Raw genomic sequence first — 19,209 nt, 5'->3', positions numbered from 1 at the left:
CATTTCTCAGCAAAAGTTTGGAGTTAGACAACAACTCAAGTCAGGTGATTCTGTTTTAATAGAATTTTATGCAAAAAAGAAAATTTATTTTGTAAGAAAACTCTTTACTATTATAGAAGAGTCATCTGAGTGTAAATTGACATTTCTCAGCAAAAGTTTGGAGTTAGACAACAAATTTATGATGTCTGTAGTAACTCATATTTCTAACAGTGACAAAAAAATGTATAATACTGTTACTGCCAAACCCTACCACAACACAAATCAAGATAAAATGACAACAATCACTCTTATGATGACTGCTAAAATTTGAGACACTGTCTCACTTCACCCACCAGTAAAAATTCATAGGTACAATCAGACACTTTCAGTTTTTTATTCTTTTTAAATGTAATAAAATGCTGCAAAATATAAGTGTGCCACTCTGCACATATTTAAGCACTTTATACATCATTATGATAAGATAGTATCCTAATCATTTTCTTTTTTGGAAAGTGTAAATTGATTCTCAGTCTTTGCACCTCACTGTTCCCTTTCCTCCCCTACTGTGCTGTAGCACTGTGCTTTTCTTTACTTCATCTTTTCTTTATTTTATTGGTGTCCTTGTCTTTGAATTTAAGGAAACATTTCTTCTGAAGACCCCCCTCAATTTTTGAATAGATAGTGTGTGCATATGTAGCTAATGTTTGTTTTTGTGTAAATTACACCCATAGTTATTAATGAGCTAAAATACAGATTAAAAATTATATAAACACAGTCTGAAGCATGTGAATAGTAAGCACTTAGCCATCTTGCCACTGAGGAAATAATTTTTATCAATTTGACAATAAGTCCACAATAAGCCCACCAATGTTTGTAAGTGGTGCCAAAACTGTCAGGGTATAGAATATATATCCTGTTGGATTTGCTACTTGGGTGATTTACCAATTATTTGAAGCAGTGCAGCCTTGGCTGCTTCATACTTGTTTAAAGGCAGTGGGAAGGGAATGACATCACTGACGGTAGCTGTATAGTCACCTATGTGCAGTGTGCGATTTGTTCTTTTACCAGTGGGGGGGATGTCTTAGGCGGTTAGTACAATTATATATGTTACTAGCTTGGACCGTGGTGTTACCCATGGTTAAACAGTTATTTATAAATAGATGTTAATGCCGAAACTCACTATTCACGAGTATGCACTATCAGAAAAGCCATCACTTCTTATATCTTTAAAAGTACATTATAGGTAAAGCTTATTTACAAAATCATTGTACTTATTCTGATGATAGAAAACTGAAACATGCGTTATTTTTCTACATAACCTCCCTGGAGTTCAATGCAGTTTTCCCGACGTTTTACGAGTTGTTTTTTTTTTTTTTTTTTTCATCAGAATATACGTTTATCGGTTGCATCTGTAACCAATTCTGCACCGCAGCAATGACGTCTTCATCACTTTCAAATTTTCTTCCCTGTAGTGCTTCCATTAACGGTCCAAACATGTGAAAATTGCTTGGAGCCAGGTTTGGACTGTATGGTGGATGTTCCAGAACCTCGAATCTCAACTTCTTTATTGCGTCAGCTGTCCATTTGGCAGAATGTGGGTGAGCGTTACCTTGTTGCAGGATGACACCTCTTCACAGTTTTCCACGACGTTTGGATCTATTGCAGGTTTTAGTTTCGCACGCAACACATCACATCCACCATACAATACAGACCTGGTTCTAAAGCCTCGTTTACGCTGGGACAACGTCTTGCAACATTGTGGCATGCTACGGAAATGTGGTGTGCGCCGTCTTGTCATTTAGTTCTAAATGTTTTGAAATGCTTAACTACTACATAACACTTTTTCAAAATTAATAAACAAACATATTAATAGTAAACTTTCAGTGTTCGGCTATACAAATTTAAATTATATGTAAAGTTTTACTCCAGTGCTTGGGAAATAAACATCCCAGGTTGGGATGCATAAACTAAAACCAGAGAAGGGGATAGTTTGATGCAGAGGGGGGGGGGAATCCCCCCCATCCCCCCCTGCAAATCGCACACTGCCTATGTGGCACAGTAAAGTGAAGTACTTTGCAGCATCAGTGAAAATGTTGTTAGTAAAGAGAATTGATTTTCTGACCACAAATCAAGTATGTTGTTGATCTGATAAGAACTGTGGAAGATTTGGTGGAGTGTAACTGTTGGGAAAGCGTTTGTAAGGCACCAACATTATTGCTCTGGGAGGTATCAGCAAGCGGAAACCTGTTGATTGGCCATGATATGGTAGCGACCATGGAAATCTTATGGCACGTCTCAGCTGGCCACGCTCCATCAATGATTAAAAATGGTTTTGTCACCTGGATGTCCAGTGCGATAGCACACATTGCAATGGGAAGAGTAAGGCATTGCTGCCACACTTGTATACTGGTATGAAGTGTGGGTTCTGCAGCACAAGTAAATATAAACCTCTGATGATTTTCCATCAAACAAAAGTCAATCAGGTCAATGGAAGGCTGCACTGAATGTTTGAATGTGGCGTCAGCCCATGCAAGAATACATGTGGCAAGCAGTTGGAAGTCACTTACACTCACATTATCAGACTTATGTGGTTCCATACAGTTTGGTGCACCATGCAATTGGAACACGCCATACAAACTGGAAAAAGGCCGTAATAGCTTCTCATGAACTTCAGTATCCATTGCATAGGTGAGAAGCTGCATGGCATGTTCACTAAGTTTGTAAAACATAAACCATTATCATGGGTCACCAATGTAGGGATTCATATGGCAGTGGGTATCAGTGATACTCAAGCACTGAGACCACAAATTATATACTTTAACACTTTATTAACTCTCATAAGTGCAATGTAATCAGAGCACACTTTACAACATAGCATGAGATGCAAGAAAAAAAGAGGAACAGGACAACAAAGACAATTATTTCCAAAGAAGTACACTTGTTCATTGTTTTTTGTGTTGATGTTGACAGTTGCTGTTGACATTGGCAGTTAGCGCTGCCACATATATCTATGCCTGATGTCACTGAATAGCATATACTGAACAGAATTTACATATTTGCTTAGGGCCTATACAAGAAGATACCTTTTAAAAACAGCATATTTTGTCTTTATGACATAAATAGCTGTATTCAGCTTAGGGTGAGAGTGGTTTCATATCTTTAGCATTCTGGTTGATCCATTTCCCTTAAGCTATAATAAACTGAACCACCAACCTATGTTAAGGAACATATAAAACACAACCTATAATAGTAATTACATACACCTAAATATTTACATTTCTATTCTCTTACTCACTTTAATATGTAGCAGAGAGTCACACAATTCATTGAAAATTTCTTTAGAAAAGTGTTCAGTTTTCAGGTTTTCAGGAATGGCTACTATACGATATCAAATATGTAAGGCAACACAATTACAAGATAACAAGTTTACTTATGGGACCATCATGGATTAAATATCAGTCTACCCATTCTAAATTGCATTTCCTATTACTTCTTCAAATAACTTCAAGCAAATGCCATGGTTGTACCATATTTTTTCATTGTAAATGCATGGAACCAAAATCTCTATGAAGCTTGATGCAAGACATACTGGGTGTCCCAGCAAACAAATGATGCTTAACTACCAGGGGGACCTTAATCAACATGACTGCCTTTCTAGTAACTTTGTTCATTATGAAGATATCAACAGCAGTATATCTTTTTTTAAATAGCACCCAATATTTTATGTGATAATCCACTTCCTCTTCTCAAGACCTGTCCAAAAATTCACATAAACATGATGTTATTGAAAACATAACACAAAATTAATTTTGACTTTCATGTACTTGCAGTGTGGATAAGTGGGGTAATGTGAGTTGTCCATTTGCTGAAGTTGATGGTAAACAAATGGAAAGACAAGGAAAATGAACACCAGTCATTCAGTCAACCATCTTCAGTTGAAAGTTTTGTTGGAGTGCAATGTACACCAATGAAAATAACGTGGAATTTCTACCTGCATTGTGTGCCACTACAGGAGAGTGAAAGTCAGTTTCATGTTACATTTTTAATAACATCATTTTTATGTGAATAGTACATGGTGAAACATTTTTATGAACAAGTATTAAGGAGGGTAAGTTAATTACTGAATAAAAAACATAGCATATTATTTTAAAAAGACATAAAGCTTTTCATATGTTTATAATGAACAAAGTTACAAGAAATATAATCATGTGGCTTAATGTTCTCCTAGTAGCTAAACAACAATTGCAGGGTACAGTTTTCTTCTTGTTTCTACACAAAAAGTTGTTTAGGGTGGTCAAGATAAACAGGACACCCGGAATACAACAACAATACATAAAAATATTAAATAAACAGATGAAGAAAACTATTCAAATAAGAGTACAATTTTTCATTTGTTTGAATTTATGTTTACTTACCTTGTAGCACAGCTTGTGCCTATACTGAGGATCCCATGAATATATTAGGAAATCTAGTTCTCTGTTGTCAACCAAATCTAACTCAAATGTTTCGTCCCAGTCAAACACAAGATCTCCTGTCCTTACAACAGTTCTTGCTTTATGTACCCGATCACACTCCAGAACACAATATAAATCTCTCAGTCCTGAAGTAGCATTGCCTCCTGGAAATGAAAGTTGTAATGACTTGAAAACATAAATTTACGTGTTTTACATGAACTATCTCAAAGACAGTTAAACAAGAACCAAAAAAGGCATATCCACCGAAAGAACAGGGTGTAATATTAACTGAACAATGCAAAATAAATGTTTTGAGAAAATTGTTCTATAACATACTATTAACATACTTTATTTTTCTCAGAAACAGAAGTTTACAGAGATAGAGTATGAATTATAACATAATAGTTATTTATTGTGTCTTCCCTTGTGATTCACACCACAAGGTCTCATTTCTGAAACTTTAATTCCAGTTTCAAGCTTCATCATACAAGGTACTTTTTCCTTGGAATTTCAGTGATATGAGATATTTATTTGCTTAAAATGTAGCAATAGATTCTGCTAGAGGAAAACAATTATCCTTATGGAAAAAAAAATCTGGTGCTTAAAGTAAAATTATCAGTTTTGATATAAGAATGATGTAGATATTTGAGGGAACTTTAGTAGAAAATAGGCAGATGTAACTTACCACATATCTTTGGCCTACATTAGAATGTATGTAAAATTATTAAGATTTGTGTAATGTAATACATACTGAAGGAAACTGTCTGAGAAACAATGTGAGTCATTTTATGATTTAACTATATAATTTGGTGCCTGATAAACCAAAACTTTGTATTTCACAGGAAATGTTCTTAACAGCTGAATTATTATGTGATCATGACCCACATTACAGTTTGAATCTGCCTGCAACATTTATTGCTTGTTTTCCTTTCCAGACAACACTGTACAGTGTAAAAGTAAGCCACAGCAAATTGCAAAAACTGTCAGGTACAGGCTGTGATGGTACTATGAAGGTATCACATTAAAAATGAAGGGTGTAGATAACTGTCATTGTACAAAAATTAATTTACAAGAACATGTTGTAATGCAAACAGATGAAGCAGAAAGTTAAACCAACTTTATATTGGTCTGCTTTTCTTGTTCTACTGTAGATCTCTTGACTTTCACAATCACATTTTAACTTCTGTTCATTGTATTCTGTCCTGTAAAATATGACAAGTATTATAAAATGCATAGAGTGCTTCTCACTGTACAGAGATTTTGAGTCACTGACAGGCATAACAAAAATACTGCTACATATTTTACCTTTTGCCCAAAAGACCTTCTCCTGAAGTAATAAACACAATGCATTCCGACAAGTAAAACTCAAACACACATGACCACTGTCTCTGGCTGCAGTGACCAGAGACAGTGGCCATGTGTATGTGATTTGTGTGAATGTGCATGTTTTGTACTTCAGAAGAATGACTTTTAGGTGAAAGCTAAAATGGGTAGCAGTCTCTTTGTTGTGCCTGTCTGTGACCCAGTGTCTCCTCTATATGGTGAGTAGCAATCTATCCTTTTCATAATATTTCTATTATACCATCCACAACTTTCCTTGACATCACAAGTAATGGTCGTTAAAAGCACGATGGCTACGTAAATCATCAATTTTGCGGTTTAACTGTCACAAAAGTACTCCATTGTGTTTACCCATACACATCTCCATTTCACATGAAACTTACAGTGCAAGACAGATTGCACTAATTACACCTGGTCTGCATGAAATATTACCAATAGCAGAGGTCCCAGATGGCGTCGAAGCAGCTGAGGTTGAGGTAGTGGCACGGAGACCTCTGCCAGCCAGAAGATGTACCCAGAGCAGTCCACTGATTCCAGGCTCTGCTGGGGCATTTGGTTCACTGCCAAGAGCGGTGACTGGTTTGTCCATTTTGTACTTAAGAAATTCTGAAATATCAATTATCAGCATTTGTTTAAAATATAACAGAAAAATTAATTGAAATTAAAATATTTATTAAATCACAATTAAATATGGAATATTTGTTTATAAATTCATGGCCACATAATTAGTATTATAAACAAACTGTGTGATGTAGAAAATTCAGTAAAGACAGAGAATGTGGTGTCTTTGACAAAATTCCTCTCTTTATTAGAAAAGAGTACTGTTTGTCATTAGTTAAAAATTGCATTCACCAGTACTACTTTACTTATGCTCAAAAAATAAATCTCTAAAATTAATAAAAAATTCTTAACAAATTGTAACTCATATGCTTGCACCTCTGACGTCTGGTGCACAGGAATGCAACCTTAAGTCAACATGAAATGTAAAATTGAAAGATGGTTGTGACCTCTGTAGATTAGAACCAAGCACAAAAATCTAGCATTCTCCTAAATAGGAGTAGTTTCATTCTATATAAAATCAGTAAGATAGTTATGGATGATTTCTCAACTTGGATATTTTAAGGCTCCTTTTTTTGGAGCAATAAAAGCAGGAGGTAAGATAAAAATTTTGTTCAGTGTAAGGATACAGTTCAATGTAAGCAAATTGTTACTGTTCTAATTTGATCTTGAAAATACTCATTTAGCAATGTGAAAAGCCTCATTTCTTTTGTGTAATGTAGTTTAATTTGACACACCACAATTTAATATCCTTGTCAAAATATCCTTTCAAAAATAATTTTTCCTTTTGCAGTGGAGTAAGCACGGATTTCAAAATTCCTGGCAGATAAAAATTGTGCACCGGACCAGCTCATGAGTCATGCTTAGATAGCTGAGTTGGCAGAGCACTTGCCCTCAAAAGACAAAGGTCCCAGGTCTGATGTCAGCTCTGGCACACATTTTTAATCCGCCACGAAGTTTCAGATTAATTTGTGTTGTCCACATCCACACTTATTCAGGCTTGACAACATGGAGATGTTTGCTCCCTCACCTCCACTATACTTGAGCAAACCTTCTCCATGCTTTCCTATCAGTCACTCTTACTCTCTCTCTCTCTCTCTCTCTCTCTCTCTCTCTCTCTCTCACTCACTCACTCACTCACTCAGCCACTCGTTCTCTGTCAAAAGGGCTTTCCAACATGTTATGAACAGACAATAATTTTACCTCTGTTTTTATACAATATTGATAATCACTCTACAACTGACAATTATAATATGCTCTGAAACCAGCATTATGGTACATAATTTAAAGATATTTATTATTATCAATGACCTGAGTTTCAAATCACTCTTTAAAAAGTGTAAAAACTCTTCATGTTTTGTCACAAATATTTTAGAACAGCATTGTAACTTTCTATTAGTAGTAGTAGTAGTAGTAGTAGTAGTTTTACTCATCTGCAGATCTCTTTTTAGAAGGATATAGGACATGTCAAAGTACTTACAAGGTTAGATCAATTTAAAATAAGCTAATTTGTATACATATATATTTACAGACTTCTAGTTAGACATAATCGTTAGATTTACTCCTGGTATCCAATACTTTTTTTACAAATAACTTATTAAAAGAATGTAATACCACACCGTTCACTCATATCTCACTATCAGTCACTGCACACACTACACACACATTGTTTCATAACACTTCACTCACTACACACTACAAAGTTTATCTGTTAAATTTCTGTGATTACAAATTGTTGTTCTGGAAGGCAGGTTTAGCTCTCATGTTGTTCTACTGTTATTATTTATTTATTTATTTTTTATTTAAGAGGTCTATAAGAGTTTAGCAAATTTTTATAGCTTGATCAATTTATAATTGTGATATTTTCTGAACTACTTTTTTAAAGAATTGTATGAGAGTTTCAGCTGTAATTTAAATATCAAAAATCTTTGTCCTAATGCGAGGCTTACTCTGGACATTGGAATCTGGAATATACTGTTCTGCTGAACTGAACATGTGAGGTCATTTCCTATTAAGTGTAAATCTCTATTTTTACATAGATGTCAATGTTTGTTCAACTTTCTTCTCCTGCAAAGTTTTACATGTCTGTTAAAAGAAATGTTTCACACCATTCTGCATAATGGAGCTGTAAAACATTTGTACAAAACTGCAAAAAGCTGATTTGAATGATACTTAACTTGACTAGTAATCTCGGTTTGATGAAGATTATATTTTGTGTTCTTAAGTTTATTACACAGTAACAAAAATTAAAAGCAGTGATATTTGTAGTGACAAATCAAATACATTTTCATAATTTCAGAAGCTATATTACATTACCTGCAGGATTTATATCCAGCAGATGAGAGCGAGGATCTTGAGTTCTTGTTGGAGAGGGATTTGGGATATGTCGTGATTCCAGATCCAACAAATGACGCATGCGTCGCATGGAACTGGCACGGCCCGTGGACGTACTGAGACCTGTCCCACTACCTGAACGTGATGAGTACTGATGTCTATCCAATGTGCTTGTCACATGAGGTCGATATGAGTAGTAAGGTTGTTCCTTGGGTAAAAGAAATATCTCATAAAGTATGGTTTTCACATTTGTTTAGCAAAATAGCTCTATTTCAGAATTAAAGAATCAAGACAAACAGTTGCATAGCTCCTGTTTCTTGTATTTTGTTTTCAGAACGACTTTCTGCAAATGTATGCTGCTCTTGGCACATTAGTGTATTCCTAGAATAATGAACAAAATTGCCAAAGATCATTTATTAAGATGTTCAAAGTAATGTGGTCTCTATAATCTACTATTTTTATGTTGGATATTTTTGTCGCTTTACATCTAATAACTTAATTTTGAAATTTAACATATTTTATTATAATCCAAGGCTAACAGAGAAATAAGTCATTTGTTGGTATATTTCTTACAATGATACAACTTCACTCTGATATTGTCCAATCAGAAGTATATCAGAAAAAGTGCTGTATTATCATTGTTATTTCCTGTGCAAGGTTACCTAGTTACAAAACAAAAACTCATTATAAAGGTATTTTAAGACTAAATAAAATACTAGCAAAATGAATTTTACTGGATCCCTAGTAGAAATTTGGTACATCTACATTCAAATTCGTTATTTTGCTCTTCAAAACATAAATTTTATGATATGTGTACAAAATAGAACAGTTTTAGATACACTGTACTGCAATAACATATCAGACATAGAGATAAAGTTAAGATTCATTTAAATTCTGCACAATGGGTTTCTACATATGATAATAAAAATGACTCCAAACTTCTAGAGATTTATGGCTTCCTTAAAGCACTTATGACAAATAATAATACAATCTCTTCAAAATTCTTAACAAATTCCATGGATTTTTTTCCCAGTCCTTGTACTCTGAGTTGTTATTCAGTCTAGCATAGTGTTAATATGGCTAAAAATTTTTCCTTCATATGAATTACTACTTAATAAAAAGTGAAAATTAACTAATAACAGCTTGTTAGTGAAGGTGATATCTAGCGTCCTGATTTCTATTTCAAAATCTTTCCTTCTTAAATATATTTATTTTAATCCTTTGTGTTATCTACTTTTTCAGTCTACAATGAAACATACAAAAGTAATTTCATATAGCATACTGACTACAGAATGTGTTTGTAAAGTTGTGCTTTTATGTTATTGTCAAACATTTTAGCTGACTCAAACATTTTTATTTTTTGCACAAGCAGGACCCCACAGCTCAATGACAAGTTCAGTGAACACTGATGATTAAAATTTTTTACAGAAAAATAAAAGTCTTGTTTAGTTTATCTTTTTGTAATTTTTAAACTATTGTTTACAAATTTCCATGCTGTGTACCACATCATATATTTTGAATATTTTGGAAGCTTGCTGTCACAGAAATACATTTCAAAAGAAATAAACTCTTATGATTAACAGTTGTGTACTAGACAAATTATGGACATTGTATGATATTTCGGCTGTTGTATATATTTGATTTCAGTGCACCTTTTTACGATTTGTGCTATTTTTCACTTTTATTGCCTTTTGTGGTAACAAATCTTAAGTGTGATCTATTTGTTACCAATATATTCACAATGCTAACATTTTTGTGCCAATAAAGTTCACTTTGTGCCAGTAGCTGATTCTATCGTGCATCTTCCTTTATGCAGTGCACATTTCTAAGTATGGTGTTGTTCTCTTTCAATTTGTTTCACTCTTATTGTAGGCTTATATTTTATTCTGCTCTTACTGCTATGTGAGTTTATTTATTTAGTAGCAAGTAAATATATTAAAAATCAGCAGCAAATGTTGTTTCCTGGTGAGGGTCAAAGGAAGAAAGACAAATTTTTAACCTCACTTTAATGGCAAGATTGTTAGAGGTTGACAGTGGGGTTTGGGTCAGTTGCTCTTGTTACACAGTTAAGATAATGAGGTTATGATTTTGTGTTGCGTGTGTGTGTGTGGGTGTTTTTTTTATGTGGGTGGGTGGATGCATGCAAAATGATGACACACCAATAAGGTACATGTACTACAAATGCCCTACAACCAGAGCTACTGCAATGATTGTCTGAATTGGCAATACCTCTTACTCAATGTAATACACATCTCCCGTTGAAAAGCTTGCAACACACACTACTAGGCTAAAGAGAAAGCAGAGGGGAAAGGATCTAATAATTATCAGCAATTTGCAAATGCAGCAAATACAAACACTACTTATGGAAATAGTGGTAATAAGTGGTGAGGACTACATTATGGTCACAGCATGTATGCCTGGGGTTCTCATTCAGAATGACAAAAGGATCATAACGGCAGCCCATGATGACAAATTACATTGTATGAGAGATGGTTTATTTCATATAAGTGAGGAGAGTTTGAATCAAGCTAGCATACAAATTGTATAAATAAATACTGCAAACACTAAACAGACTGCAACTGAAAAACCTAGTTCACTGGTATGTTTGTCCCCAAATCATGCGGTTATACATGAAAAAGACTGTATCAAACTGCAAAATTAGGTTCTCACAACTGGTTAAACATGACATTCTCTGTGAAACTGTTCTGACAGTCTATACCCGAAAATTAACTGGACCAGATTGTTAAAAATACCACTCATAATCTAAATTGATGTGATTAATTGGGAATAAACAGACCTGATCACAATCAGGGCATTCACATACTGAGTGGGATTAGTTAATTTAATGTGGCTGCACCATGATACAAAGAGCTACAAAAATAAGAAGTAAGCCTAAATTTTTAGTGCAGTGGATGGCACAGGTAAATTATCAGAAATTATATAGAAATATTTAACTTAGAAAAGTAATCAGTAACAGTACTTCAGCTCAAGTTTAAGTAAATAATTAAGCTAAGTACCCAAAGATATGTACAAAGGAGAATAATTAAATAAGGGAGAAACAGCACCCTCTCTTGGTATTAAAATAGTGCCAAGAAGGTTCTCAAGAAATGAAAACTGTTGTACAGTACTTAAAAATTTTGGAATAAGAAATGGGAAGATGTTAATCAAAATATGCTTCTCTATGAGATGAACAGCACCTACAGCTGTCAGACATACTGCAGCAAAATAGGATCATTCAGCAACACAAGGATTAGTATCTGCAAACTTGTTGATAAAACACTGCTCTGTACAAGGTGCCCCAGGCTCTGAACATGAGTAATTTTTATTATTTAAATTTTACAAAAAGTCTGCCTATTCTGTCCATAGCCTTTCAGATGATGTGACAACAATCAAACAGTTCACACTGGAATAGGCTGAATCTTTGGTATTCGCACCTGCCAATAACGCAGTGGCAATGGAGGATGCAGAACCAGCAATATTGGCAGCTAGCAAACTGGGTACGATGTTTGTCGACAGGGGGCACCCATGCTGTGTGTACTGGAGAGAGCCACTGGTTTCTGAGGAGCCAAGTTAGGCAGCTGTCAACTCAAGTCAGTTATGTGTTTACTAGCTTAGCATCTTGACATGTGGATATTCAGTCTCTTAGATGTCTGCAAGTGTTTACCAAAATCTCTACTGTTTGATCTTGATTATGTGGGTGGTTGATGTTCTGGCTTGTGTTCTTGTCTTGATTTGGTTTTTGCTCTTCAGACATTATAATGCCCACTGCTGATAACTTGTCATGGATAGAACAGTACAGATTTGTCATCAGCGAAGCTCGCTTGCCAATCAAATCATGTTGCACGATCACCTGACTTATGAGACTGAGGTCTTTTAGACCCTTGACCAAAGAACACCTCTTTCCTCTGTTCCAAGCTGCTGCCTAGAACAAATGCTAAATGGCTTAGTTCTTTCATTTTTTAGTTTTTACCTTCTCCTCCAAGATGAGTCTGAGGCTACTGGAGTTTTCTTGCCCACTGGCAAGCCTCACCATGTAATCCCCATGAGCAAATAAACCTATACAGATTCTTTTTCTGAACATGAGTACTGTCTATTAAGTACAAGTCCACACCACTTTCCAATCCTGACCACATCTCAGAGAGGGTGTGAAAAGTGGCATCAAAATTGGGATGCTGCATTCACCCTGTTTTTGGCTTTGAGATGCTGCATACAAATTATTGAGCAATGAGCAGATGCATGAAACCATCGCGCAGTGCCATCAAGATATGTGCTGCTGCAGATGCAAGAGGCCAACCGATCTCACCCGTCATTTCTGCCACTTTCACACAAGGTGACATCTTGGATATGGAGACCTAGCACCACCCAATGTCAGGCACCAATGTCATCTTGCTGTATAATGCCGCAAAGCCATTTGTCAATCAACAAATGTAAGTCACGAACTTCACTTTTAGGGATAAGATGCCACTGTGTCCAATATTGCCTGAGCTGTAACCATGAGCTGCCGCCGAAGACTTTTGTGTTTATGTGTGTGGTTTAAAATGATGTCTCTGGCTAGGTAACAGGAACAGCTGGAGAAGAATCCTTACAGGTAAACAAGGCCTGAGTAACTCTGGATGAAGAATGATGAACTGCAAACGTGCCTTAATGAGACATTAGTAAATGCGACACTGCAAAGCAGCACTGTTCCTGTAGCTAGCCTTGCTTCCCCATTTCTGGGGTTCCCACAGCAAGTTCTACCCCAGCCCATAATTAGTGTTGCAATGCGTTTACTGATTCCTACCTTCAGAGATGAACAAGGCAAAAATTTCCACATTTTCATACAAAGTGAAATAGCTGTAGGGAAACTGTTTGCATGAAGTGATGAAGTGTTGGTAGGAGTCACTCACCTTTAGTTGCAAGGAGAGGCATGCATTTATGTTAATACCATGGAAGGACTCAGAAATACCAAGGCATTTGAATCCTTGTACAATATGGAGATAAGCATAGCATTAGCTACTGTAGGGACCAACTTTCCACCCTATGCCAAAATTCCAGAAAGGATTTAGAGCACTTTGCTGACAGAACAAGAGCTGTGTCATGTCACACATATGTACTATGGGAAAGTAATGAAAAGAATGAAACATTTATCAGAGAAGAAGAGGCTCACTGTGTTGATGTATTTGTTCGTGGGACTGGCCCACAATTAGGTGCTAAGGTAAAGTCTGCTTTTCTGAATAGACTAAGGGAGGCTATATGACTCGCATTTCTGCACAAGAGGTCTCGGCAGTTCATCCAATCTTCCACCAGGGTAGATGGGCATTCATTGCCTATGTGTGCTGTACTCATTGCAAATGCGCAGGTTCCAAAGCTCCTAAGTTTTTGGCTCTGGCATGTGCCTATTGTAGAAAGACCAGACATGAGAGAGAGACTTGTTGGTCTCTACAGCATCACTCAGCTAACCAAATGGGTTACGGAGGTGCTCAAAGGAATATGAATGTGGGAAATGCATACAGGAGCAGTTCTGCCACTATCCATCATTCCCCATCCGAAAAGCGAATCCAGTATGAGAGGTAGGATTCATTCAGCTGGGAAACGTAACTTTGCAAGGTAAAAATCAATGATAGGCAAGCTACGTTTATGATTCATACAGGCACACAAGTCTTTTTTTTTCATTTTTTTTCATTAAATCTACTCACAATCAAGAATTAAAACTACCACATTGCAGACTAAGAGGATTGGGAAAAAAGAGTAATTTACTCAATAGATTCACAATATGTGGAACTCTGGAAATAGATGGAAAGAAGTACCAGTCTATATTCAAAATAGTTTGGAAGAATGGCCACAATTTTTATGCCATTTTAGGCCATAATTTCCTGTGCCATTTTCAAGGCATAGTTAACTTCCAAACAGAAGAAGTCCAATTTGGGGGAAATGTCCACAATTTTGGCATTTTTTCCTGCTATAAGGACACAAGGGAGTCCAGAATGAAGGACCGCATTCCAACAACACACTAAACCAAATACTACAGCGTTGAAGGTTTTTTTAAAAAAAAAAAAAAAAAAAAAAAATGGAGAAAATATTGGGCGGTAAAGGGAAAATTGTTTGGACAGAGCTAAATAAGGTTTTTTTAAGAGGATATATTTTCTTAGTAGATGCATTAACAAGAAATGAAGTTTTAGACAGTAAACAGAAACACTGAAGTGCAGTTTATCTTGAATGAACACAACAGAAGAGTGTGTTTTTTTAACAGTGAGTATAAATAATTTTGGAAACAGAGATATAAAAATTCTGCAGTGTACTGCACTCGCCATTGTACATGAAGTAAATATTGACAAAATAAGAGCATGCCAAGAAAACGAACAGCCTGAAAGAACAGTTTGCATAAATTCTATCTCAGTTACATTCCCCATGAAAGCAGAAATTCAAAAGAAACTTGAACATTCATGTAAGGCATTTTGGTATGTGTTGTGCCCCATTCTAGCTGAATTTCCAAGTTTGTTTGAAGAAATGAAACAACTTCTGGCAACTTCTTTAACGTGCAATGAGATTCTTACAGGTGATGCTAGGCCTATAGTCCAGAAACCTTATCATTTACTATATCACTTGTAGCCCATAGTAGTGAAAAATATCTCAGATTTTCTAGAAGCAGGAGTAATTGAACCTCCTTTCAGCCCCTGGTCTTTACCTATAGCAGTTGTCCCAAAGAGAACCAGTAAAGACGAAAAGGCTTATCAAGTTTGTGTAGATATGTGAATCAATAATGTCACAAAACTGGACACCTATCCCCTTCTATAGGTTGATGATACTTTTGATCACCTTGACAAATGCAAATTCTTCACCACCTTATTAGATATGCACTCTGGCTACCATCAAACTCCTGTATCTCCAAAATATCAGGAAAAGACAGATCTTGTTGTGCCATCCAGGCATTACAAATACCTAAGGATGCCCTTTGGCCTCCAAAATGCACCTGCTACATTTCAACACTTTGCTGATTTACTTTTCCAAGATTTAAAGCTGACCATATGTCTCATATACCTGAATGACACAACTATCTTCTTAAGTACTATAAGAGAACATGCAGAATGACTGACAAATGTGCTAACTCATGTTAGTGATGCTAATCTAAGTTTGAAATTAGTAAAGTGCAGTTTTGTCCCATCACAAGTGCACTATTTAGGCCATATAAATGTGGAAGATGGTGTACACACCAGTTCTGTGGTTAACAGAGGCAGTGAATGATTTTCCAGTGTCAAGGAACATTAAATAATTGCTACTGTTTCTTGAATTAACAACTTACTATCATCATTTTGTAGAGAACTATCCAGCCACAACAAAACCGCTCACAAAATTGCTAAAGAAGGGAGCTCCTTTTGTTTGGACAGCAGAGTTGATCATTAATACTGAGAGAAATTCTTATAAGTTTACCTGTCTTCACATACCTGGATTTTGCTCTACCTTTTAATGTGGCATGTGATGCTGGCAATGTAGCTGTTGTCTTCATTTTGAGTCACATACAAGATGGTGGGGAAAAACCAACTGGTTACACATCACATCAGTTGTATCAAGCTGAGCAAAACTATAGCACTACCAAAAAGGAACTTCTGGAATTTGTTTTTGGCACCCATTACTTTTGGTGTTACCTATGTTGATGACAGTTCATAATAATTACAGATCATGCAGCTTTACAATGACTTTCGAGTTTAAAAGATCCCAGCAGCTGACTTGACATATGGGCCTTAAAACTTGATGAATATGACTAAATAGTCAAACACAAGCCAGGCAAGCTAAACCAGAAGGCAGATGCCTTGAATAGGGAAATTAAGATCCTGCAAGTGGATGATATGCTTACAGAGGAATTAAGAATGTCACAAGAACCTGATGCTGAGTGTAAGAAATGGGCCATCTCACCAGATTTTGTACGCGAGACGACGTTTTATATAAGAAAATATGTGTTGGAAAACAGATAGTAGTGCCAATGCCTATCTGTAAGTGAATATTGCAACAATGCCATGATAGCATACAAGTGTGTCACAATGGGAAAAGCACTACGCAAGCACACATCGCGGGCTGTTATTGGTGGCCACAGTGAAAGATGTTGAAAAATAATACGTTCAAACTTGTCTCCTGTGTGCTAAGAGAGGGCAAGGGTGAAGACCAAATAAACCTTTCAAAAGCCGCAATCACAGACCTACTTCCTATGCTAGTCATGTCCTTCCTGGAAACTGTTTGGGTATGCTTTTGCTAGGCATGCACTTAACCAGCCATCCAGCCCACAGCCAGCCTGTCATTCTGCCATTTCCAAAACAAAGTCATTCTGTGACCTCTGACGCCAGCCATATCTGTGAGCAGCCTAATCAGCAGCACCATCATTTGCAGTCAGGATGGACTTTGTCAGCAGCATGCTCTCGAGCCACCTCAACATCGTTCCAAGTAGTCCTTCCTTGCCACTGACCACAGTCTTGTGAGTCCAGTACGTTACGCTCCACAAGCCACTACACCATCACCACACAGCTGCCACTCACATGCCAACCATGGCCTCACTGGATGGATGTTGCCATTGTTCACCTCAGACCCCTGCATTGTGGGGCTTGTCAGTTACAAATACTCTGAGGCAATCTTACTTCAGTGATTAAACTTTAACTCTGGCTGAACCTTCTTACTAGTGGATACTGTGTAACCTTATTTCTTGCTGTCCAGAAGTGACTCTTTATTTTGTTCTTGTCATCAAGGGGTCACCCTTTAATTTTATATTACTCATGTTCCATGTTTGCTGACTTAATAAATTGTTTGTTCATCATTACCAGTGGCACATCAGTAAGTGTCCTCTCCCCTTGTGGTCAAAGACATAAAAGGGGGAAACAGTTCTGTAGTCAAAAGAATGCTAGAATCCCACTAGACCTAGTAGGAGATTATGTAATGATATGACATATCATCATGAAACCATGCATAACTAAGAAATTTACATGCACCTCAGATGGAACACTTCAGATATTGCATTTTGTGTCACATCTCAGTGCTGAATTACAGCTCCCAGACTGGAAAACTGTACTTCATTTTTATTGCTTAAACAAGTATAAAGGTAGCAAAATACCATCTGCTGTAGTGGATTCATCAAAGCTCAGAAAGAACCATTCAGCACAAAAGCCAATGTGCACTAATATTGTTACACAGTAACTGATGAGTTCACATTGCTATTATTTTCATTCCGCCTCTCTATATGATTTATAGGCTAAAGACTGAGAACAAATTTTATCTTAAGTCTTAGGTGGGAGGCAGAGTTAGTATTTTATATGCAAATCTGTTTTTTAACCATGTTGATGATTCTGTTTTGTTTTTGCCTCAATCAGACCCTGATAACTAGTATATTTTGCTTAAGCGTTGCATTTGTGTCATTCTTGAAAAGTTACCTATATGCCTTATAGCTTCTTTTAAATATGAGTTCAATATTGCTATTGCCTGTGCAGTACCTCTTCTCCATTGGATTGATACTGCAGACAATAGCCTGTCCTCTATGGACATCTGAACTTTGTCAAACAATACCATCCACACAGTTGATGCCTGTGCGCCACTGTGTGTTCTAACAGGGCTCCACATGACTTGCAGACCCCTGTGCTACTAATACATCATTACTTTTACATTTGTATGTTACATGGTCTACATTATCCCAGCCTCTTTTATTCATTCCTCTATATTTTATTATCTGCCTCTACTATTGAATAGTTTTGTCATATGTTGGCATTATATCACTATGTTGAGACATACTTGCTACATAGTTTTCACCATTGTCTGGTGTGGCAAGGTCATGTTCAAAGTTTATAGAATATGAAAACTTGCATTACAAAGACGCAGATCACAACCCATCATCTTGGAGAAGGCTGCAATGTCGTTTCGAAGGAATCTGCAGAAATAAGATCCCACTCTGCTATGAAGCAAAACACCTATTGTTCTACCACCACAGAACAAGTGCAATCCAACATTGCACCACATGCCTGGTCTGCAAGTAGATATTGGCAGTGAAATTCAGCAGATTTTGTGGAATCCATTTTTTCTTGGAACATACTGAAGATAGTTTATCTAACATGTAACATATTCAACTGATCCCTGACTGATAGTCAAATTAATGCAGTCTTTGTTCCATGGCATTAGAATCAGCTAGTTCAACACAGTCCCATACTCCATTCTGGTTTCACCCATGTGTTCCACCTAGAATTTCACTCCCCACACATAGCAAGTAATGCTGCATAATAACAGACTACTATTCAAAGCATTCCATTGCTATATCCTGGGACCTGAATTTCGGCCCACCGCACAGCTGAAAGAAACTCTGAACATCATTACTGAACCACTCCTGTTATGCATTCCAGAATACAACTTCTCTCTCTGTTTAAATCCTACTTTTTTAGCTCTTCCAGATACTACACACTGGACTCGCATACGGGAGGACGACGGTTCACTCCCGCGTCCGGCCATCCTGATTTAAGTTTTCCATGCTTTCCCTAAATCGCTTCCGGCAAATTCCGGGATGGTTCCTTCAAAAGGACATGGCCGAATTCCTTCCCCA

The 19,209-nt window shown here is 36.5% G+C and overlaps 1 protein-coding gene across 1 annotated transcript in view; it reads right to left on the bottom strand.

The window, feature by feature from the left end:
• The window catches only part of LOC126470820 (rho GTPase-activating protein 100F), a 334,288-nt gene that overhangs the window by 178,485 nt on the left and 136,594 nt on the right, over window positions 1–19,209 (bottom strand). Inside the window, exons 10-12 of the mRNA XM_050098831.1 lie at window positions 8,649–8,874; window positions 6,207–6,380; window positions 4,395–4,597 (exon numbers count right to left, since the gene is read on the bottom strand). Of these exons, the coding sequence (XP_049954788.1) occupies window positions 4,395–4,597; window positions 6,207–6,380; window positions 8,649–8,874 (603 nt within the window). The remainder of the gene's footprint in view (window positions 1–4,394; window positions 4,598–6,206; window positions 6,381–8,648; window positions 8,875–19,209) is intronic.

The sequence above is a fragment of the Schistocerca serialis genome, chromosome 3 (assembly GCF_023864345.2).
Source record: "Schistocerca serialis cubense isolate TAMUIC-IGC-003099 chromosome 3, iqSchSeri2.2, whole genome shotgun sequence".
In the NCBI taxonomy this organism is placed as follows: domain Eukaryota; kingdom Metazoa; phylum Arthropoda; class Insecta; order Orthoptera; family Acrididae; genus Schistocerca; species Schistocerca serialis.
The sequence above is the reverse complement of the archived record's forward strand: the minus strand, read 5'-3'. Positions and strand labels throughout refer to the sequence as shown.